At 40.2% G+C, this 25,156-nt stretch overlaps 2 protein-coding genes across 2 annotated transcripts in view; both read right to left on the reverse strand.

Moving 5' to 3' along the window:
• Positions 1 to 16,151, reverse strand: part of Xkrx (XK related X-linked) — a 109,216-nt gene extending 93,065 nt beyond the window's left edge. The window contains exon 1 of the mRNA XM_060374773.1: positions 16,023 to 16,151. The gene's annotated coding sequence lies outside the window, so the exon portion shown is untranslated. The remainder of the gene's footprint in view (positions 1 to 16,022) is intronic.
• The window catches only part of Trmt2b (tRNA methyltransferase 2 homolog B), a 76,571-nt gene that overhangs the window by 17,491 nt on the left and 33,924 nt on the right, over positions 1 to 25,156 (reverse strand). Inside the window, 7 exon segments of the mRNA XM_060374775.1 lie at positions 15,788 to 15,836; positions 15,839 to 15,888; positions 16,098 to 16,198; positions 18,136 to 18,262; positions 18,435 to 18,653; positions 19,125 to 19,219; positions 21,139 to 21,285. Of these exon segments, the coding sequence (XP_060230758.1) occupies positions 15,788 to 15,836; positions 15,839 to 15,888; positions 16,098 to 16,198; positions 18,136 to 18,262; positions 18,435 to 18,653; positions 19,125 to 19,219; positions 21,139 to 21,285 (788 nt within the window).

The raw sequence follows: 25,156 nt of genomic DNA on the forward strand, positions 1-25,156 counted from the left end.
GCCTAACAGGACTGCTCCTCCCTTCGGGGGTGGGGAGACCAAAGAGCCAGTCATTGAGTTCCTGTTAGAAATAGTCCTTGTTCCCCTCACTTTGGGAAACCAATTGGTTACTGAGCTACCACAGGCTACATCTGAGCGGAGGTTCTAGGTTATATCCATACATGGTCCTTGGTTGAATGTCAGTCTCAGAAAAGACCCTGTGCCCAGATATATTTGGTCCTTGTGGAGCTCCTATCCTTTCCCCATCAGACTAACTCCCCTTCTTTCTTATGATTCCCTGTACTCTGCCAAAGGTTTGGTCATGAGTCTTTGCTTTGAAAACAATGCTAGTTAGAGTCTTTCAGATGCGCTCAGTAGACTCCTGTCATACGTTCAATGCACATCCCATCTGTCTTTCTAAATGAGGATTGATCATCTTACCCCATGTCCGCTCAATTGATTATCTTTTTTAGGTGTATAAATTTCATTATGTTTATCATATCTTATAGGTCTATATAAGTGAGTATATCCCATGTTTTTCTTTCTCCTTCTGGGATATTTCATTCAGAATGATCTTTTCTAGATCCCACCATTTGCCTGCAAATTTCATGATTTCCTCCTTTTTGATTGCTGAGTAGTATTCCATTGTATAAAAATACCACAATTTCTGTACCCATTCCACCGTTGATGGACATCTGGGTTGTTTCCAGGTTCTGGCTATTACAAATAGAGCTGCTATAAACATGGTTGAGCAAGTGTCCTTTTTGTGTACTTGAACAAACTTTGGGTATATACCTAGCAGTGGTATAGCTGGGTCTGGAGGAAGCACTATTCCTATTTGTCTTAGGAAGCGCCAGATAGCTTTCCAGAGTGGTTGTACCAGTTTACATTCCCACCAGCAGTGGAGGAGGGTTCCCCTTTCTCCACAACCTCTCCAGCATGTGTTGTCACTTGAATTTTTCATCTTGGCCATTCTCATTGGTGTAAGGTGATATCTCAGGGTCGTTTTGATTTGCATTTCCCTGATGGCTAATGAGGATGAGCATTTCTTTAAGTGTTTTTCTGCCATTCGATATTCCTCTGTCGAGAATTCTCTGTTTAGCTCTGTTCCCCATTTTTTAATTGGATTACTTGGATTGCTGCTTTTCAGCTTCTTTAGTTCTTTGTATATACTGGATATTAGTCCTCTGTCAGATAAAGGGTTAGGGAAGATTCTTTCCCAATCTGTAGGCAGTCGTTTTGTTTTGATGACGGTATCCTTTGCTTTACAGAAACTTTTCAGTTTCATGAGGTCCCATTTATTGATTGTTGCTCTTAGAGCCTGTGCTGTTCGTGTTCTGTTCAGGAAGTTGTCTCCTGTGCCAATGAGTTCTAGGCTGTTCCCCACTTTTTTTTCCAATTGATTTAGGGTATCTGGTTTTATGTTGAGGTCCTTGATCCACTTTGACTTTAGTTTTGTGCAGGGTGATAAATATGGATCTATTTTCATTTTTCTGCATGTAGACATCCAGTTGGTCCAGCACCATTTGTTGAAGATGCTGTCTTTTTTCCATTGAATGGAATTGGCTTCTTTGTCGAATATCGAGTATTCATAGGTGTGTGGATTTATTTCTGGGTCTTCTATGTGGTTCCATTGATCCTCCTTTCTGTTTCTATGCCAATACCATGCAGTTTTTATTACTGTTGCCCTGTAGTACAGCTTGAGATCAGGAATGGAGATACCTCCAGATGATCTGTTGTCGTACAGGATCGTTTTGGAGATTCTGGGTTTTTTGTTTCTCCATATGAAGCTGAGAATCTTTTTTTCAAGGTCTGTAAGAATTGAGTTGGTATTTTGATGGGAATTGCATTGAATCTGTAGATTGCTTTTGGCAGTATGGCCATTTTCACAATGTTAATCCTACCAATCCATGAGCACGGGAGATCTTTCCATCTTCTGATATCTTCTTCAATTTTTTTCTTCAGAGACTTGAAGTTTTTCTCAAACAGGTCTTTCACTTGCTTGGTTAGGTTCACACCAAGGTACTTTATGTTATTAGTGGCTATTGTGAAGGGTGTTGTTTCCCTAATTTTTTTCTCAGCCTTTTTGTCTTTGGTAAATAGGAGGGCTTCTGATTTTTTTGAGTTGATTTTGTATCCTGCCACTTTGCTGAAGGTGTTTATCAGCTGAAGGAGTTCTCTGGTTGAATTTTTGGGGTCGCTCATGTATACTATCATATCATCTGCAAATAGTGACACTTTGACCTCTTCCTTTCCGATTTGTATCCCCTTGATCTCCTTTAGTTGTCTTATTGCTCTGGCTAGGACTTCAAGTACTATGTTGAAGAGATATGGGGACAATGGACAGCCTTGTCTTGTCCCTGATTTCAGTGGGATTGATTTAAGTTTCTCTCCATTGAGTTTGATGTTAGCTATAGGCTTGTTATATATTGCCTTTACTATGTTTAGGTATGTGCCTTGTATCCCTGATCTCTCCAAGACTTTAAACATGAATGGGTGTTGGACTTTGTCAAATGCTTTTTCGGCATCTAAGGAGATGATCATGTGGTTTTTCTCCTTCAGTTTGTTTATGTAGTGGATTACATTGATGGATTTCCGTGTGTTGAACCACCCTTGCATGCCTGGGATGAAGCCTACTTGGTCATGGTGGATGATATCTTTGATGTGTTCTTGGATTCGGTTTGCAAGTATTTTATTGAGTATTTTTGCGTCAATGTTCATAAGAGAGATAGGCCTGAAGTTCTCTTTTTTTTGTTGGGTCTTTGTGTGGTTTAGGTATTAAGGTGACTGTGGCTTCATAGAATGAGTTTGGTAGTGTTCCTTCTGTTTCTATTTTGTGGAATAGCTTGAGGAGAATTGGAGTTAGCACTTCTTTGAAGGTCTTGTAGAATTCTGCACTGAAGCCATCTGGTCCAGGGCTTTTTTTGGAGGTGAGACTGTTAATGACTGCTTCAATTTCCTTGGGAGATATAGGGCTATTCAGTCTTTCTACCTGATCTTGACTTAGTTTTGGTAGATGGAATCTTTCAAGAAAATTATCCATTTCATTTAGATTCTCAAATTTTGTGGCATATAGGCTTTTGTAGTATGACCTAATAATTGTTTGGATTTCCTCAATGTCTGTGGGTATGTCCCCATTTTCATTTCTGATTTTGCTGATCTGGATAGTTTCTCTCTGCTTTTTAGTTAGTTTGGCTAAGGGTTTGTCTATCTTGTTGATTTTCTCAAAGAACCAGCTTTTTGTTTCATTGATTCTTTGGATAGTTTTATTTGTTTCTAGTTGATTGATTTCAGCCCTTAGTTTGATTATTTCCAGCTGTCTGCTCCTCTTGGGTGTATCTGCTTCTTTTTTTTCTAGGGTTTTCAGTTGGGCCATTAAGTTGTTTGTATGTGATGTTACGAATTTCTTCTTGCAGGCACTTAGTGCTATAAATTTTCCTCTGAGCACTGCTTTCAATGTGTCCCATAAATTTGGGTATGTTGTGCCTTCCTTTTCATTGAATTCTAGGAAGTCTTTAATTTCTTTCTTTATTTCTTCCTTAACCCAGCTGTCATTGAGTAGTAAGTTGTTCAGTTTCCATGTGCGTGTCAGCTTTTTGTTGTTTCTGTTGTTCTTGATGTCTAGCTTTAGTCCATGGTGGTCAGATAGTATAGAAGGGATTATTTCAATCCTTTTGTATCTGTTGAGGCTTGCTTTGTGACCCACTATATGGTCTATTTTGGAAAAGGTTCCATGCGGTGCTGAAAAGAAGGTGTACTCTTTTGAGTTTGGGTGAAATGATCTGTAGACCTCTATTAGGTCCATTTGATTTAGGGATTCTGTGAGTGCTTTTATTTCCCTATTTGGTGTCTGTCTAGTTGATCTGTCTCTTGCTGAGAGTGGAGTGTTGAAGTCTCCCACTATTAAAGTATTAGGATCAATGTATGATTTAAGCTTTAATAATGTTTCATTTACGAATGTCGGTGCTCTAGTATTTGGGTCATAGATATTCAAGATTGTGATGTCCTCTTGGTGGATTTTTCCTTTGATGAGAATATAGTGGCCCTCCTTATCTTTTTTGATTAACTTGGGTTGAAAGTCTATTTTATTAGATATTAGGATGGCTACTCCAGATTGTTTTCTGGAACCATTTGCTTGAAAAACAGTTTTCCAGCCCTTTACTCTGAGGTAGTGTTTGTCTTTGTTGCATAGGTGTGTTTCTTGGATGCAACAGAATGTTGGATCCTGTTTCCTTAACCATTCTGTTAGCCTGTGTCTTTTTATTGGTGAGTTGAGTCCATTGATATTGATAGATAATAGTGACCAATGCATGTTAGTTCCTTTTGTAATGGAGTCAATGATCTAACCCTGTTTCATTGCTTGTTTTCTTTTCATTTTTGTTAGGACATTATCTGTATGCCCTGTTTTCTTGGGTGAATTTGTTTTCATTGGATTGGAGTTTTCCTTCTAGTATCTTCTGTAGGGATGGTTTGCTGTGTAGATATTGTGTAAATTTAGTTTTGTCATGGAATATTTTGTTTTCTCCATCTATGTTGATTGAAAGCTTTGCAGGGTATAGTAGTCTGGGTTGACATTTGTGATCTCTTAGAGTCTCCATGATACTTGCCCAGGCCCTTCTGGCTTTCATAGTTTCTGATGAGAAGTCCGGTGTGATTCTGATAGGTCTACCTTCATATGTTACTTGGCCTTTTTCCCTTGCTGCTTTTAATATCTTTTCTTTGTTCTGTAGATTTAGTGTTTTGACTATGATGTGACGTGGTGTGTTTCTTTTCTGGTCTAGTCTATTTGGCGTTCTGTAGGCCTCTTGTATATTTATGGACATCTCTTTCTTTAAGTTGGGAAAATTTTCTTCTATGATTTTCTTGAAAATATTTTCTGGACCTTGAAGTCTGGAGTCTTCTTTTTCGTGAATTCCTATTATTCTTAGATTTTGTCTTTTCATAGCATCCTTGATTTCTTGGATATTTTGTGATTGGAACTTTTCTGATTTTACTTTTTCTTTGAGAGAAGTATCCATTTCTGCAAGTGTGTCTTCAGCTCCAGAGATTCTCTCTTCCATCTCTTGTATTCTGTTGGTGATGCTTACTTTTGTGGTTCCTGATCTTTTCTCCAAGTTCTCCAGCTCAAGGGTTTTCTCATTTTGTGTTTTCTTTACTGATTCTAATTCTGTTTTCATGCCTTGCACCATTTCTTTCATGTGTTTGAATTTGGATTCCTGTCTCTCTACGATGGCCTCTATTTCTTTTTTCATTTCCTTCTTATATGCCACTAATTTTTCCTCTATTTGTGTATCTATTTGTTTGGCTATGTTTGCCTGTGTTTCTTTAAGGATATTGTCTATTTCTTCTTTCTTTGCCTCCAATTGACTGGCCATCTCTTTGAAAGACTTGTTCATTTCCTCCTTATGAACCTCAAATAATTGGGCAAGCATGGCTTTAAAATCATTTTCCTGTGCTTCTGCTGAATTGGTGTATCCATCGATTTTGGGGTTTGCTGGTGAAGTCATGATGTCCTGATTTATGTTGGAAGTGTTCTTTCGCCTACCTCTGGCCATTGGCTTATCCGAAACCCTCCCTGTTTGTTTTTGGATTCTGCAGATCAGACTGGTGCTGTCTCTCTCTGGTGTCTGGAGAGTTCTTCAGGAAGCTGAGCACTCTCAGCGTGTGCTGAGGACTAGCTGTACCTGTGGGAGGAAAGTACGCAGGCGCAAACGGGGTAAATGCAAGCGTGTGTGTGCGCGCGCGCGCGCGCGTGTGTGTCTGTGTGTGTAAGTGTGAGTGGATGAGTTTCTCGAGGGACAGAGTGATGGCTAATGTTGAACCCTTGAGTGTGTGGGAGGGGCTCTGCACTGTATATGTCGCAGGCGCTAATGATGATCGCAGCGCAATTTCTGGCATTAACTGTCTTAGCCCCTCAATCAGGCCCACAGGGCAGGAACTTCAATGTCCCTAGTGCCCCTCTGTTTCCCAAAGTGGCTATGTGGGTGGGAGGGAGGTTCGATGCCTGGCTTCTGATTTAGAAGGATCCAGGATCTGGTGAACTGCAGATTCTCAAGGGTGCACTCACTTACAGGCAGGTCTCTTGGCAGAAATCTTGGTATCCGGGGCTCTCTTCTCTCTGGTTTGGCCCTGCTTCTTTGATGTGTTCCGCCAGTTCTGTGCTGCTGTCACTGCCAGGTTCTGAGGTCTTGCTGCAGCTGGAGATTTCAGGGTGGTCACTTGAGCAGGGATGGGGTAACCAGGCTCTCTGTTCTCTGGTTTGGCCCTGGTTAGCCTTAAACTGGAGGGCTGTGGTGCCCCGCCAGTTCAGTGCTGCTCCGCCGCCACTTCCTGTTGTAACTGGAGACTGGGTTGCTAGTCCCAATGCTTTCTGGGAAGTCCTGGGATCTCTTCGTTGTGCTCTCCAAGCTTGGGAGGCCCAGCGCCTGGTGTGTCCAGGTTGTATGACGTTTCTGCCTGGTTTTGGTGAGTATATAGCGTATTCTCGGTCACTGTGGGATTGGGCTGGCCGTACAGTCAGTGATGGTGATCCTGCAGAGCTAGTATGGTGTCTAGCAGATTCGCGCCCTGGGAGGATGGTGCAGCCGCTGCACGAATCTGGGACTCCGGGGCACGTACTGCTGGCTTTTGTCTGCCGCTAAAGTGCTTGGGGCTCCGTCTCAGTGGCTGTATACCCCAGGCAGTTAGGTCTGCGCTGAGAAAGATGAGTCCGCTCTGCCACTGTGCCGAGGAGGAAGGAGGTCTGGGGGAAGGGAGTGCCACAAGAACAAAGGATCGTTTCTCTCCTTCCCCAAGCAAGTCTCCGGGTGACCGGAGGCCAAAGTTTTCACCTCCTGCGATGTTCCCTGTTGTTCAGAAAGCCTCACCGTGGTTTTCCTGGGTTAGAGGTCCTTCCATTCTCCAACTCAGAAGATCAGGTATCCCACCGCTCAGAAACTGTGTGTGCTAGTCGCCATCTTGGCCTTCTATGTACTTTCTTACAGGTTTTAAAGAGCTTGTTTCTATGAAGCTTAAACTGGCCCCAAACACATTCATATTCTGTCTGTCTCTCTGTGTGTATGTCTCCATCTCTCTCTGAGTGTGTCTCTATCTCTCTCTGAGTGTGTCTCTGTCCCTCTCCCCCTCCATGGTCTTATGTAGCCCTGGTTGTCCTGGAACTCACTGTGTAGACCAAAATGGCCCTGCACTCAGAGATCTTCCTGCCTCTGCCTCCCAAGTTCTGGGATTAAAGGCCTGTGCCACTACATCCAGCTCATATTTCTATTTTCATGGAGGAGATAGAAACATCTCAAAATGCGTTAACACAATAATGCTTCTTTTTCTTATTCTCTGTTATTTATCCAACTGTGCAGTTCTCCTGTTGCTTAATGACTTCCAGGGCTTGATTACAGATGGAGAGAAAAAGTATTTTTAAATTTACTCCAAATAGCTTCTACAAGTAAAATTGCATACAGTGCTTTGTATCCTGTAAAAGTTCCAGATTTTTTTCTCCATAGTTTTATGGAAATATAATTCAATACTGTGTAGTTTACCCATTTATACATCTCAGTGCTTGTTAGTATATTCAAAGTATGCACTTACCACTATCAGAACTTTTGGAACATTTTCATTAGCATAATAAGATCCTATAATAAGACCTCTTAACAGCCATACCTCTCATTTGACTCCCAAACACACAGTAGCTCTAAGGTAGCCACAGACCTTTCTGTTTCTATAGATTTGTCTATTCTGAACATTTTCTATAAAGAATCACTTAATATTCTCTCTCTCTCTCTCTCTCTCTCTCTCTCTCTCTGTGTGTGTGTGTGTGTGTGTGTGTGTGTGTGTGTGTGTGTGTGTTGTACATTTGTGTGCGAGGGTGCACTTGCCCATACAGGCACATGTGGAGGCCAGGGGTTGATGCTAGGATGTCTTCCTAAACTGTTCTTCATACTAATTTTTGAGACAGGGTCTTACTCAACCTGAAGATCATGACTTGGCTAGGTGGCTGCTCAGCAAGGCCCTGGGATCTGCTTGTCTCTGCCTCCTAGCATGGAGGTGGGGCTCCAGATGTGTGCTGTCACATCTGAATTAATACATGGTCTTTCATGTCTGGCCACTGGATAGCAACTCTTTATAAATGATTTGTAAATAAATATCTTTTCCTATTCCATGGGCTGTCTTTTCACCTTCTGAGCGATAACCTTTGCAACATAAAAACAGTTTTTGTTTTGTCTTTATTTTAGTATTGTTTTTCTATTTTCTTTGGGCTTTTGATGATCATATTAAAGAAGACTGTTTAACACAAGTTCATGAAGATTTTAAATGTTTTCTTCTAAAAATTCTATAGTTTCAGCTCTAGCAGTTAGTTCTATGATACTTTTTTTGTGGTTTTGTTTTTGTTTTACTGAGACAGACTCTTAAGTAGCCCAGGCTGGACTCAAACTTACCACATAGCCAAGGATGGATGATCTTAAACTACTGATCCTCTTAACTCTACCTCCCAAGTGCCAGACATAGAAACATTTATCACCATATCTGGCTTAGTTCTGTTATACATTTTGAATTAAGTTTTGTGGATGGTATAATGAAAGCAGACACTGCATGGATAACAACGGTCCCACCAGATTAGCCCAGCAATAGCTTAGCCATATTGCTTTGCATACTTACTCCCCATGATGCTCAGGCAATAAAATCAGTGAATGATTAACTTCATAAAAAATATTTTCAAGGCTAGAGAGATAGCTCAGTAATTAGTGCTGTTTGTTCTTGCAAAAGATTTGGTAAGGTTCCCAGCACCCATATGGCAACTCACAACCATCTGTAACTCAAGTTTCAGAGAACCCAACACTCTCTTCTAGCTTCTTTGGGCTCCAGGCATAGACATGGCACATGTATATACACACAGGCAAATACTCATATACATAAAATAAAAACAAATCTACATGTCAAAGACAGTCCCTGTCCCCATTACTATGGAGGCCACTTGGATACTGAACTGCCATTGACTACATCATACAGGGGTTCCAGGCCACCTCCATGAGTGGTCTTTGGCTGGAGTATCAGTTTCAGAAAAGACCCCTGTGCCCAGACTTTTAGGATCTGTCGTTGTCCTTGTGGGGCTCCTGTCCTCTCCAGGTCTTACTATCTCCCACTTCTTTCATAAGATTCCCTATACTCTGCCCAAAGTTTGGCTATGAGTCTCAACATCTGCTTCGATACCCTGCAGGGTAGAGCATTTCAGAAGCCCTCTGTGGTAGGCTCCTGTCCTGTTCCCTGTTTTCTCCCTCCTCCAATATCCATCCTCTTTGCCTTTCTGAATGGGGATTGAGCATCTTAGCCAGAGTCCTCCTTCCTGATTAGACATGAACTGATTGGCCTGCTCTTTGATCACATCCCCCCCGAGGGGGGAGCAGCCTTACCAGGCCACAGAAGACGACAATGCAGCCACTCCTGATGAGACCTGATAGACAAGGATCAGAGGGAAGGGGAGGAGGACGTCCCTTTTAAGTGGACTGGTACAGGGACATGGGTGGGGAAGAGGAAGGGTAGGATTGGGAGGGGAGGAGGGAGGGTGGTATGGGGGGATACAAAGTGAATAAACTGTAATTAATAAAAAAATTAAAAATAAAACAATAAAAAATATATTCTTTAAAGAAAAAATATTCTCACAGTTAACTAACAATTGATTATATTTTGTGTAGTATCATTTTAGTATTTTTATATAATATCATTTAATGAACTTAATGGATATTTTTTTTATTTTTTAATTAATTAGTTTATTCACTTTGTATCCCAGCTGTAGCCCCCTCCCTTGTTCCTTCCTGCTCCCATCTTCACTCCCTCTTCTCCTCCCATGCCCCTCCCCTAGTCCAATGATAGTGGAGGTCCTCCTCCCCTTCCATCTGACCCCTGTCTATCAGGTCTCATCAGGACTGGCTGCAAATATAAATGACCAATACATATTTCTCAATGAAAATGTGCTCAATAACCTTTACCATCTAAAAGATGTAAATTTAAACTGCTCTGAGATTCTGTCTTATCCTAATCAGAAAAACTAACATCAAGGAAACAAATGACAACAAATGCTGCGAGTAAGAGTATAAATTGATAAAACTACTGTGAAAATCAACGTGGGGGGCTGGAACGATGGCTCAGAGGTTAAGGGCACTGTCTGCTCTTCCAGAGGTCCTGAGTTGAGTTCCCAGCAACCACATGGTGGCTCCCAACCATCTATAATGAGATCTGGTGCCCTGTTCTGATGTGAAGGCCTACATATAGATATTGTGTACATAATAAATAAATTTTTAAAAAAGATTTTTAAAAGAAATGTTATTTAAAAAAGAGGAAAAGAAAAATCAACGTGGAAGTTTCTCAGAAAAAAAAAAAAACAGAACTACCATGTGACTCAACTATACCACTCTGGGTATATAATATACCTAAAGGATTCTAAGTCAGAATATTACAGAGATATATGCATAGCCATGGTCAATGCAGCTTTAGCTGCAATAGCTATGAAGTAGGAACATTTCAGCTGTTTATCAAGAGATAAAGAGTTTAAAAATATGACGTAGGGCTGGGGAGCTAACTCAATGGGTAAAGTGTTTGTCATACAAGTATGAGGACCTATGTTTGGATCCAAGGCACTCATATAAGAACTATGTGGCAGCACAGGTCGGTAACTTCCATGCTAGGGGTTAGGGAATGGGGAAAGGCAGACACCAGGGTTCAATGGCCAGTCAGTATGGCTTAAACAATACACTCCAGATTTGGTGAACTTTTCTCAGAAAAGAAGATGGAAGGCCAGTGAGGTGGCTCAGTGGATAAAGGTGCTTGTCACCAAGTCTGATGACCTGAATTTGATCCTCAGGATCCAGGAGGTAGGGGAAAACCAACTCCTTCAAATTGTCCTTTGGCCTCCACACATGCACATTAGCACAGAAAGAAAATGAACAAAATAAGGTGGAAAGTGATACAGGAATACGTTCAGTGTTGAACTCTGGCTCTCACATATGCACACACAAATGTGGTACATATACAAATGGAATCATATTCATCTCAAAAGATAAATAAACTGACATTCACAAGGAAATGGATGGAAGTGAGATCATTGTTAAGTGATACAAGCTAGAGTCTGAAAGATACATGCAACATGATTGTGTGTGTGTGTGTGTGTGTGTGTGTGTGTGTGTGTGTGTGTAGACAGAAAAAGGACAATGTTGGGGGAGGAAAGGGTTATAATACAATTTTAAAAGACCAAAGGGTACATAAGAACAAAGCATATGATACATGTACAAAAGTGTCACAGTGAAATAAAAGAATAATAAATTGGGTTTACTGAAATGGCTCAGCTGTAAAAGTGTTTGCTAAAAAGGCTGATGACCTGAGTTTGATTCTCAGGACCCACAGAGTGGAAGGAGAGAATGAACTCACACAAATGCCACTCCTTCATAATAAATAAAAATAAAAAAACCAAAATATTCTTTAAAAGTTACAATAAAACCATTATCTTTGCATGCATGCTAAACAAAATTAATAAATATCTACCTTGTGTGGCAGATCTTTGTTTTGTTTTTTTTTCCGTGCTCACTAATCTGTTCAGGACTTAACTTGTTTTATGAAATTAACAATGGCCATTTGTGTTTTCCCAGGAAAATCACAAACTTTATGTAGACTTTCAAATGTGTTTTCTCTCTCTCTCTCTCTCTCTCTCTCTCTCTCTGTCTCTCTCTCTCTTATCTATCTATTTTGGTTTTTCAAGACAGGATTTCTCTGTGTAGCCCTGGCTATCCTGCAACTCACTTTGTAGACCAGGCTAGCCTCAAACTCACAGAGACCCACCTTCTTTTGCCTTCCTAGTTCTAGGGTTAAAAAGGTGTACCAGCACCACCAAGCTCAAATGTTTTTAAAGCAAGCTCTAATCTTTTTTTAAAAGATTTTTTATTTATTATTTATTCTATGTATATGAGTGCTCTTTTTTCATGTGGATCAGAAGAGGGAATCATATTCCATTACAGATGGTGGTGAGCTACCATGTGGTTGGCGGGAATTGAACTCAGGACTTCTGGAAGAGCAGCCAGTGCTCCCAATGGCTGAGCCATCTTTTCTTGAGCACTTTCTTATAGTTGAAAAATAAATCAGATTGAGTGTGATGGTGAAACTCTGGAAGGCACTTGGGAGGCAGAAATAGGATTGGCATAATATCAAAGCTAATCTGGTCTATGGAGTGAGCTCCTAGTCAGGCAGGGCTACATACTGAGACCTTGTTTAAAGAACAAATCCTACAAATCTGTAGTTATTCTGCTTTATGATTTATGGCTATATTTTTGTATTTTACCCTTTTATGTTCTTGACCAGGTCCATTTACCTATTTTTTTTTTCACAATAACATTTATTTGTCATATCTTTCAGTTTGTTTTATAGTTCACTGATATATATATATATATAGTTTGGGGGGTTGGGGTTCTTTTAGAGGGGAGATTTTTTTTATACAAGGTCTTAATATGTATTCCTGCCTGGCCTGGAACTCACTATGTAGACCAGATTGGCTGAAAACTTAGAGAGGTCTGCCTGCCTCTGCCTTCCTGAATGCTGGTATTAAAGCCTTGGGCCACAACACCTGGCTGTTTTGTTTTTTGTTTTTTTTAATATTAGTTTTTGAGAGAAGATCTTACTAACTATGTGACCTACACTAAGAGCTGGCATTATATATAGGCACTTCTACACCTGGCTTTTAAAATTCCTTTTTTTAAAATGTATTTGTATTAATTCCCTGAGAATTTCATACCCATATACAATGTATTCTGCTCATATTCAGTCTCCCTACTCCTCCCCATAACTCCTCCTATATCTACCCCCACTGCCTACCCCCTTTAAACTTCATGTCTTTTTTTGTAATAACCCATCAAGTCCAATTTGTGCTGCCCAAACACACATGGGTATGGGACCATCCTCTAGAGTATGTGTTAGTATTTATTTTAAAATGATGCCATGCACACAACGGATATTGTATGAAAGAGATTTACTGGATGGAGGTGGAGAGACAGAGAAGGAAAGGAGAGAGAAAAAGACATAGTAGGGCGTTCCCAGGAAAGAAAGAGAGGTGGAGAGAGCAAGAGAGGAGGATAAGAGAGGAGAGTAAGAGGGAGACAAAGTGGTGGGCTGGTCCTTTTATAGCTTGTGCATGCACAGCTGAACCACATCTGCCACACAGCTGGTGAGCGACACATCATAGGTTGCTAGGCAACCCAGAAGCAAGCTGCCTATATGCTAACATTCCTCCCTTTTTCTATAATTAAAAAAAAAGAGACACTGGACTGCTTCTCGGGTAAGGCACATTAAAGTATATATACTAAAAGCATGGTCAACCTATCAAAGAACACATCCCCCCAAAAAACTTGCTCTACTTGCCCCAATAGGTTTAACTATCAATAGCTCTTCATGCAGGTGTAGGGACACATGAGTTGCTCCCCTTCCATGCTAGAATGGTGGCTGATTTGCTCTTGTTCATTTCTTGTGCAGGCAAACACAGCTGCTGTGAGTTCATGAGTGCAGTGGTCCTCTCATGTCAAGAATACACTGTTTCTCCCTGAAATCTGAAGCCAGAGCTCTTAACATCTTTCTGTCCCCTCTTTTGCAATAGTTCCTAAGTAGGATGGTGTAGATGTCCTATTCATGGTTAAGCATTCTACCAACACTTATTCTCTGCACTTTGAGTAATGAGAAAACAGAATTTAAAACTTTAAAAACACACAACAATGTCTCTTCCCTATTAGAATGATTACAGTTAAAAAGAGTTAGGAGCTGGCAAATATTGCTCAGTGAGTAAAAGCACTTGAAACCAAGCTTGAAAACCTAAGTTCAAACTCCAAGACCTACTGACCTCCATACATACTTTCAGGTACACACACACACAAATATGCACACAAACACACACACACACCACACATAAACAAACAAACAAACAAACAAACAAATAGATGTGAAAATATTTTTTTTAAAGACAGACCTGGGGCCAGGCCAGGCGGTGGTGGCTCACACCCTAGATCCCAGCACTTGGGAAGCAGAGGGAGTCTAGCCTTGTCTACAGAGTGAGTTCCAGGAGATCCAGGGCTACACAGAGAAACACTGTCTCAACCCCCGCCCCAGGCCAAAAAAACCATTATCCTCAGTCTTATCTTTGGTTGACTTAGCTTCACTTGTTACATTCTAAATGCTTTCCTCTATCCCCCTCCCACCCTGTCTGGACAAAACCAAACCAAAACAACAACAACAACAAAAACTAAAAATAAATCTACCATATGACCTAGCTGTACTATTTCTTCAAATAGCCCAAAGGGAATTTAATCAGCATATAGTGAGATACCTACATTAACATTTCCAGCTACACCATTCCCAACAGACAAAAAAAAAAAAGATTTCTATCCATAGATGGATAGAGAAAATATAGTAAAAAAAAAAACAAAAAAAACTGGGTTATTATTCAGCTGTAAAAGAGAATGACAAACATTTGTAATAAAATGAGGGTGGAAAAAATAATGTTATATGAAATAAGCCAAAGAGACAAGTATCATATATTCCCTCATATGTAGAATCTATTAAAAAGTTGATCAGATCCCTCCTTTTCAACATGTTTTTGGGTTGGGAATTGAATCCAGTGTCACGCATGCAACCCGTGAGAGTGCGTGTGCGTGTGCGTGTGCGTGTGCGTGCGCGTGCGCGTGCGCGTGTGTGCATATTCATGGAGAACAGATGGCAACTTCAGGTGTCATCTTCAAGAATGCCACCCACCTCCCTTGAGATAACACTTCTTTTTAGCCAGCTCACTGACTGATGAGCAAGCACTAGGGATTCGTCTGTTTCTATTTCTCTGGTGATGAGATTACAAATTCAGGCTACCATACCTGGCACTACGTTTTTTAAAGGGACCTTCAAGATTTGAGAGGATTGTTTTTCTAAAATATTGTATTAAACTTTTTCTTGATCATTAAGATTTTTGGTACCCTTTTTAAAAAATTGTACTCAAAGTGATTACCTGATTTGTCTCACCCTAGACAAATCTTTATAATTATTTCTTAAAGTGATATAATCAGGGAAGGAGAAATGACTCAGCAGTTAAAGAGCAATAACTGTTCTTACAAAAAACACAAGTTTGGATCCCAACATCCACATGGTAGCTCACAACTGCTTGTAACTCCAGTTCCAGAAGATCTGACACCCTCTTCTGGTATGCATGACCTTGACTGAATGCACATAAACTTATTCAGGTTCATACATATAATTTTAACAAAAGAAAACTTATTTTTAAAGAGGTATATTGTGCCAGGTGTGGTGACCTGAATCATAGCATCATAGCACTCAGGAGGCAGAGGCAGGCTTATCTCTGTGAGTTCAAGGCCAGCCAGGTCTAAAATAGTAAATTTTAGTACAGCAAGGCTCTGCAGAGAAACCCTGTCTCAATAAATAAATAAATAAATAATGCAAATAAAGTGGTATAGTGTTTTTTTTCTTTTATTCATTTTTTTGTTTCTCTGCATTTTCTAAATTGCATATAAAAGCATGCATTAATCTGATTTTTAGAAAAATAATTTTGGTTTTTGCTTTTTTAATGAGACTGGGTCTTGCTTATACCACGATGGATTCAATCTCATGTACTACATAGCAAGGATGATCTTGCACTTCTAATCCTTCTGCCTCTCCTACCCCTTTTTTATGTGGTACTGAAGATCAAACCCAGGGCATTATGCATGGGAGGCAATCACTCTATCAACTGAGCTCTATGCTCAGCTCATGAAAAAATAATATTGAAAAAAAAAAAGGCAAGACTCACACAACGAAGTCCCTTGTGCTTTCCCCACGGGGCTTCCAGGAAACAAAGCTAGAGTGTGGATGGCCCTGCAGTTCTGAATGGCTTGCACCACTTGGTAATATGACCACTTGGAAATATGTTAATAGAATTAACCCAGCATATTCCCTTTTATTCCAAACTTCATGCTAAGCAGTACTGGGGACTGCTAAAGAATGGGAAAGCTGCTTCAGGGATTCCTCATAGTGGGGTCCCTTACCTGGTATGGGAATGAATAAAGGCACAGAACTGGTGGACACATGGGGAACATCCACGTTGCCCTTCCTCCTTACATAGTCCAGCACAGGCAGGGTTCACCACACCAACAGTTAACTTCTCATCTTTCTGCGACTTTAACAGCTCTGGTAAAATCTTCTCCACTCCACCAGCTTGAAACTCACAGCGACACCTGGAAAAGGAGCACCATGTGACATAATGTGAGCTCAACAAGTGGTAAGCTTCAGCTTTATAGAACTATATTACATAGCAACAAGAGTCCCTTTTGGCTATAATGTACCTCTGAAGAACAAAGAAATGCTCTTGGGCCTGCAGCTACTTTCCCAAGGAAAGTCTGAGCCTACCAACTGAAGTGATTAGACACATAGCATCTAAGTACGTACGTACACCACAACAAAAACCTTCATGTTCACTTGAGTGCTCTTCCTGCTGCATCCCACGTTTTCACTGGGTACCTCAAAAACTGTCTGAAAGTTGGAAATGTTGGCACTCATCTATAATCCGAGCACTTATGAAACAAGGAAAGAGATAAGGCTTTCAAGGCCAGTCCCAGATACATCGAAATAATAATAATAATGATGATGATGATAATAATGATGATGATAAACAACTAAACACTGTATGGAAGTAGAATAAAGCAAAGAAGACAAACTATTTCTTATATTGCAATTTGTCATTTTACTTAAAGAAAAAGGTTCTATTTCTTTTTTAAATTTTTTATTACTTTTTATTAATTACAATTTATTCACTTTGTACCCCAGGTACAGCCCCCTCCCTCGTCCGCTCCCAATCCCACCCTCTATCACTCTTCTTCCTTGCCCCTCCCCAAGTCCACTGATAGGGAAGTTCTTCCTCTCCTTCCATCTGACCCTAGCCTATCAGATTTCATCAGGACTGGCTGCATTGTCTTCTTCTGTGGCATGGTAAAGCTGTCTACCCACCCCCCACCCCCACACTCTCAGAGGGAGATGATCAAAGAGTCAGCTACTGAGATTATGTCAGAGACAATCCCTGTTCCCCTTACTAGGGTACCCACTTGGAGACTGAGCTGCCATGGGCTAAATCTGTGCAGGGATTCTAAGATATCTCCATGCATGGTTCTTGGTTGGAATATCAGTCTCAGAAAAGACCCCTGGGCCCAGATTTCTTGGTTCTGTTGCTCTCCTTGTGGATCTCCTGTCCCCTCCAGGCCTTTCATCTCCCCCTTCTTTCATAAGATTCCCTGCACTCTGTCCAAACTTTGGCTATGAGTCTCAGCATCTGCTTCTAAGTACCTTGGTGTGACTCAAACCAAAGAAGTGAAAGTCCTGTTTTTTTTTTGGGGGGGGGGAATAAAAAAGGTTCTATTTCTTTTCTTTTTTTAAGTTGTATTTGTTTATTATGTCTGCATGTACACGTGCAGGCCAGAAGAGGGCACCAGATCTCCTTATAGATGATTGTGAGCCACCATATGGTTGCTGGGAATTGAATTAGGACCTGTAGAAGGGCAGCCAGTGCTCTTAACCTCTGAGTCATTTCTCCAGCCTCCCTATTTCTTAAATTGTACATTTTTTTTTAAAGACAGGGCCTCACTATAGCCCTGGCTGGCTGTGAACTCACTATGTAGACCAGGTTGGTCTGGAGAACACAGAAACCCACTTGCCTCTCCCCCTGCATCCTGAGTGCTGGAATTAAAGGTGTTGACACCAATTCCAGGCCAAAACTCTAAGTTTAAAACTTACTGTAGTAGGCTCTGATGTCTTCGGAGTCTAATTAAAGCAGATTCTTCCATTATGTTCAACATTTTATCATTTCCCTTCCTACCAACTAGGCTTGTACTTGCCTTGGGCTCTTCTCTGGAATGAAAAGAGAAATAGTTATTAGGACCCCTTCTAGAAAACATCAAGATCCATCTATGGCTACTCTATAACTCTGCCTTCCTATAAGTTAGAGATACAATAGGTCTGCTCTTTGCATAAAAAAACAACTGCATTTCTGTTTGTTTGTTTGTTTGTTTGTTTTTAAGGTGCTAGTAATGGGCCCCTGGGCCTCACACATGCTAAGCAAGCAGTCTGTCATTGAGCTATATCTGAAGGCCCTCAACTCCATCTCTATACTTTTCCTCTGATTCTGATCTAGGTACCATTGGAGGCTGCAGTCCACCGGGCACCCTCTCCTGCTGGCTCCACCAGCTCAGTGCCAAGGACCAGGGAGACACGCTGAGCCAGACAGAGGACCATCACACTTGCAGAAGAAAGAAATAAAAGATTATTTCTGTGTTTTAAACCAACATGGTTCTATTTACACCATCACCACTATCCTTCCCACCCCACCCCCACCCCCACTGAAAAAAACCCTAAGTTCTGGGTAGATGGCATTTGACAGTTAGACAACAGACTCTTTCTAGGGTGGCCACTTGCCCGTTCCTTAGGAAATGTCCAGCAGAATACTATCTGAGTTCACTTCATTCAACTCCCCGATGGTCTGATACAGCATCTCTGCACCAGTGGTATTAATCTGGGTGAAAGCATCTGGAGAGATGTGGTTCTTCAAGCCCAGGAGATCTTCAAAGATGTCGGGTTCCCTCAACAAGAGCTGGTAGTGGGACTGCTGATAGCTATAACTAGTCATGGTGCTAGGAAAGAATAAAGGAAAACAAGATTTTAGAATGATAAAACAAACAAGGGGATAGAGAGACAGCTCAGAGGTTAAGAGCATCTTCCAAACGTCCTGAACTCAAGTCCCAACAACCATCTAGAATGACAGACCATTATACCTCTCAATGCTTGGTTGGAAGAGGCAGCCCAAGCCTCTCATCTGGGACTCACAGCTTCCTCACCATGGCCCTGAGACTTCTGTATAAGTTGCATTCTTCACAGATGGCAGTGCATACATACAATCTCATTTTACATTGTTTTTGTTTTGATTTTGAGAAGTTAAAGGCCACCATACCTCACATCACTTTTCTATTCTAGTCTGAGATCCCAGATATGACTGATGTATGAAAGGCAGGTCTAACTAGCCTCCACTCTCAGTAAGCAAACCTCAAACCCAGGCTATGCAAGCCTGCAGCCTCCTACTTCCTGTCTGGCTGCTCCAGGCTTACCTTTCCTGGAAATATAGTGGGGTCAACTCATAGACCATTCCAAGGTCTTTAGTGAAAAAGTCTTTCAAGGTCACCTTCTGAACACAGAGCTCCTCCTGCCCAGAACATGAAGTCAAGTGTCAAGCAAAGACTCGTCTCTGACAAATTCTCTTGCCATTAGCTGCAGTAACCAGCCCCTTGGTAGTCAGACAAGATGACATATTTCTCAAATCCTATTATGAATAACACTTAGCATAAAGCAATGTTCTGCAGGACTACAGGACAGCAGGACAGAAAAAAAAAACGGGCTATTTTCACATCTCTGTTTGGTTTTTTTCAGCTTTTGACAAATCTCGTACATTAGAACTGGCAATTTCTCTAGTTTGAGCCTCTAATAGTTCTCCAAAGAAAGTAAGTTATTCTTATAAATAAGGAGCTAAACTAAGCTTCTGTCCCATCATGCACAGAAAATAACCTTTCAAATCCTTTCGTGTTTCTCTGTTTTTGCTATCCCATCCACCCACTCAAATATCACCTCAAAAGACATGAGTCCTAAAAAATAAACCAGGAAACAGAAAAGAGAGAGCATGGTGTGACAGCAAGATGGCTAAGTAGGTAAAGGTGCTTGCCATCTAGCTGAATGACCTGAATCCATATGATGGAAGGAGAGAACTGACACACAAGTTGTTCTCTGACACCCAGTTAAATGCAAAATAATAATAATGAAATGGTAACTATTTTTTTTTACTCCAGAACATATTATAATTCTAATATTGCTAATCACTATAGACTAGCTTGGCACACAGACAAGGGGTTATAAACCATGTCAAAGCTATAGAATTTAAAGGACCAGTCCAGGAATCAAAGGAGTCAAATCCTAGCTTTGTAGTTAACTGGCTCTTTAACTTCCGTGTTGACTATGCCTCCATTTGTTAATCTATAAAATGAAGGTGATAACATTCTTCTCAAACCTACTTTATAAATGGGTTGAGATAATCAACTAGGTATAGGGCTGTTGCCATATGAGACTATCTGTTCTGGTTGGGGTTTTGTTGTTTTGTCAACAGGACACATGATGGAGTAATCTAGGAAGAATGAGCCTCAGTTGAGGAATTGCCTCATAAGACTGGCCTGTGGGCATGTCTACTGGATATTTTCTCAACTGATGGTTGTTTTGAGAAAGCCCAGCCCACTGTGGGTGGTGTCATCCTGCATAAAGTGGTCCTTAGGTGTACAAGAAAGCAAACTGAAGGCTGTAGGGTGAGCTGAGTTTGTGGTTAAGAGCATTTGTTGCTATTACAAAGGACCAAATGCTGGCTTGATTCCCAGCATTCACGTGGTGGCTTGCAACTGTCTGTAACTCCAGTCTCAGAGGATCCAAAGACCTCTTCTGACCTTCCTATATACCAGGCACACATGGGGTGCATATACACACATGGATAAAATAAAAGCAAAATAAACAAACCACAGAGAGCAAGCCAGTAATCAGCATTCCTCCACGACTTCTACTTCAATTATTACCTAGGTTCCTGCCTCAAATTCTTGCTCTGACTCCTTGTCTTGCTGCACTGTGAGCCATAATCACAGCAACAGATAGCAAATTAGAACACAGTCTGAAAGCGTTTAAGTACATTTCAAATTGTAAAGCATAATTGGGAAGGCTGCTTTGCTCACTACTATACTAGCAGAGTGTGTGAAGTATTTAGATGATAAAAGTTGGACATGTAAAACTCTATGGAAATAGCTTTTGGATTCAGTAGAATCTACTACTATGAGCAAAGTTCTTGTGAAAATATTCAGGAATCCACATATGATAATTATCTGGGGTAACCTAGCCAGTCTTTGTGATTTGATTATGCCACTCGTACGGTTAAATTATATTATATTCTTACCAACTCTTCTTTGTCCTCAAACCTGCTCTCTAATGTATACAAATATTCTATAGATGTGTAGTATCTGCCATCTGCTCTAAAACTAAATTAACTGGAGCATTGTATAGAGGTACTACAGAAGTGGCTTATCCTGCTAGGCTAACCTGACTTAATTCCTGGGAATGAAAAGTGACAATAGCCATTGTGTGTCCTTGGCTATTGGTTCGAACTGTGAGCTCATGCCGTTATCCACCTTCATGAAACAGAAGATAGGGTTCAACTGAAGACTGTCGAAGGAATACTTTACAGTACTAAGAAGAAACTTATATCAAATATAGGCAGAAGCAACAAGTCCAACAACAAATTATTCATTCTGGGTCATTGTCCAAGGCTACATTATGTTCCCAAAATGTGTATGTTGAAGCCTTTACCCCCAGATTCTCAGAATATGACTGCATTTGGAAACACATCTTTAATGAGGTAAGGAAGCCGGCCATGGAAGTCATCATACTGTGAAAATTCAAGAGGCTGAGGTCAGAGAATCTGAAACTTAACATCATTCCAGGCTAACTAGTGAGAATCTCAAAATGGTTATTTATTATTTATACCTGTTCTGCCTGCATGTGTGCCTGTGCACCAGAAGATGGCAACAGATTTCACTACAGATGGTTATGAGCCACCATGTGGTTGCTGGGAATTGAACTAAGGACCACTGGAAGAACAGCCAGTGCTCTTAACAACTGAGCCATCTTTCCAGCCCAAGTACATAAAATTAAAAGGTGATTAAATTAAAAGAAGCCATTAAGGACAGTTAATCTTATCTGACCAGCATCTTTATAAAAAGAGTAGAGGTAGGGGTAGGAATACAACTCATCTGGTAGACTGCTTGCCTGGTATGCAGGAAGTACAGGATTTTCCAACTCCAGCACTGCATAAAAACAGGGCATGTTAGCACATACTTGTAATATCAGCACTTGGGAGGTAGAAGCAGAAGGATCAGAAGTTCAAGGTCATCCTTGTCTACAAAACAAGTTTGAAGCTAGCTTGGGCTACATGGGACTCTGTCTAGAAGGAAGAATTTCTTTCTAGAGAAAGAAGGGGGAAGAAGGGGAGGAAGAACAACATGAAGAAGAAAATAAAGAAGACTGAGAAATGTGAACACATAGAAAAACACAAGGGCTAAATATTCAGAATAAAGAGCATGTGGGCCCACAGAAGAAAGATACTCATAGGCCTGAGAAAAAAACAAACCTGCCAGACCCTTATCTTAAACTTATATATTCCAGACAGGAAGGAACTAAACCTCTGTTGTTTGTATCTCTGGCCTGTGGTAATTTATTTAAGCAGCCCTAAGAAGAAAAGTGACATAAAACATGCTCTTTCGACAGTTGTGTAAACACATATTTATAATCCTAGCACTTAGGAGGCTGAAGTAGAAGGATCCTGAGTTCCAGGCTTACTGGGGATACTCAGCCAACCTTTGCCCTATGACCTTATGGAAGACATCACCATTATTTATATTCTAAACTCTATGTTTCATTAAGGCTTATATTATATGCTTCATCTGGCACATACATATGTTCAATAACAGTTTTGAAAGTAGATATCAATGAATAAATAAATAACATATTTAGATGAAAGATCTTAGGTTATTCTGTATGTGATAGTGAATATAACAAACTTCTAATTTTGTGGATTATTTCTAGCATTATTTACTAATACCTTACTAAACTGCTGTCATTTGTTCTTACTTATAACAAGCCTATCATTTTTGTAACATACAGTCAGATGCCAAATTTAGTATAGGTTTTTCTGATCTTCCATTTTCTCCCAGAAAAAACAAGTTGAATACAATTCTATTTTGTGCAATGATCTCACTCCCTTAAAGTAAAAATCGGTGATGCAGATCATTGGTAGAGGACATGGTTATATGCACAAAGCTCTAGGCTTGATCCATAAATCCAAACCAAAAAAAAATCAATAAAGCAAAACTTTTCAAACAGAAGCCACTTGGTACTAAAATAGAACACACTATCTGATTTACAGCTCTTTTATTCTCACATCACATAAAATCTAGGTCTACGACATTTCCCATATTATCTAGGGAAGGGGAAGTTATACTAAGAAATAGTGCCACCTGCAAAGATGAGATCAGAGGAGGCTACACTTTATCACTTCTGTCATTTCCTATATAGAAGATATGTTTAACTACACTGAACATATTTTTCACATCTTAGGGTTGGTATTTTTGAAATAGGACCAGTTCAAATGTTACTTACTTTCTTGTTAAAAAGGGATGCTTTTTAGAAGCAAGATTCAAATGTCAGAGCTCTTGAAAAGATGATAGTTGAAAAAAATTAAACCTCATGTGGAAATTATGTTTAAGGAAATACAAACTACAATTCAACAATCTATGACCATTGTAAAATGAAGAGTGACTTCTGTTTTTATGAGAACACTTAGGTATTAAGACTCAATAGATGTTCTCATTAAAATAGCAGAATACCTAGAAATCCCACTCAGATGAAATAAAGGAGAAAGAACATGTATAGTTATTTAAGTCCATTGTTCTAACAATTCTCTTTTTAAACCCAGAAATATCATTTTCTGCCTTAGTGCCAGACCATTCCCATTAACAGACAAGCATTCTCTCACTCTTTCTCTTTCAAAAACAAGCAGGGGCTGGAGAAATGGATCAGTGGTTAAGAACACTGACTGTACTCCCACAGGATCTTCGCTTGGTTCCCAGCACCAAGCTGACAGGTTATAACTATCTGTAACTCAGTAACAGGTGATCTAATACTGTTTCCTGGCCTCTGTGGGCATCAGGCATGCACATGGTACACATACATGCATGCAGGCAAAACCACACACATAATTAAACAAATCTTTCTTTAAAATGTTTAAAAGAAAGAAAAAGAAATGTCAGGCAGGCATCACGCTTGTAATCCCAGAACTTGTGAGAAAGAAGGAGGACCAAGAATTCAAGGTTATTGTCAGCTATGCAGTGAGTTTGACACCAGCCTGGGCTACAGGAGACCCTGTCTCAAAAAAAAAAAATTCTTGAATCCATATTCCCTATTACCTAATTCTCTGTGTCTTTTTTCACACTGTAGCCAAACTCATAAGAACTTAATATATCCCCTATCTCCAGTTCTTCTATTTAACCACCATTGGAGGTAGGAATGTAAACTTGTACAACCACTTTGGAAATTGATCTGGTGCTTTCTCAGAAAATTAGGAATAGTGCAACATCAAGATTCAGCAATTGGTAATTAGACGGGAATTGCACTGAATCTGTAGATTGCTTTTGGTAGGATGGCCATTTTCACTATGTTAATCCTACTGATCGGTGACCATGGGAGATAGTCCCATCTTCTGATATCTTCTTCAGTTTCTTTCTTCAGAGACTTGAACTTTCTTTCAAACAGTTCTTTCATTTGCTTGGTTAGAATTATACCAAGGTATTCATGTTATTTGTGGCTATTTTGAAGGGTGCTGTGTCCCTAATTTCTTTCTCAGACCGTTTATCTTTTGTATACAGGAGGGCTTCAAAACTTTTTGAGTTAATTTTGTATCCAGCCACTTTGCTGAAGGTGATTATCAGCTGAAAGTGTTTTCTTGAAGAATTTTTGGAGTCACTCATATATACTATCATATCATCTGAAAATACTGATATTTTGACTTCTTCCTTTCCGATTCATATCCCTTTGATCTCCTTTAGTTGTCTTATGGCTCTAGCTAGAACTTCGGGATCTGTGTTCAAGAGATAAGGAGAAAGTGCCCAGCCTTGCATTTTCCCTGATTTCTGTGGGATTGATGTAAGTTTTTCTCCATTTAGTTTGAGGTTGGCTATAAGCTTGCTGAATACTATGTTTAGGTATGTGCCTTGTATTCCTGATCTCAAATACTATGTTGAAGAGATATGGAGAGAGTGGGTAGCCTTGCCTTGTCCCCAATTTCAGTGGGATTGATTTAAGATTTTCTCCATTTAGTTTGATTTTGGATATAGGCTTGTTGTATATTGCCTTTACTATGTTTAGGTCAGTGCTTTGTATCCCTGATCTCTCCAGGACTTTAAACATGAATGAGTTTTGGATTTTATCCAATGCTTTTTCAGCATCGAAGGAGATCATATTTTTTTTTCTTTCAGTTTGTTTATATGGTGGATTTTCATATATT

This window comes from Meriones unguiculatus, chromosome X, assembly GCF_030254825.1.
Source record: "Meriones unguiculatus strain TT.TT164.6M chromosome X, Bangor_MerUng_6.1, whole genome shotgun sequence".
NCBI classification, from domain to species: domain Eukaryota; kingdom Metazoa; phylum Chordata; class Mammalia; order Rodentia; family Muridae; genus Meriones; species Meriones unguiculatus.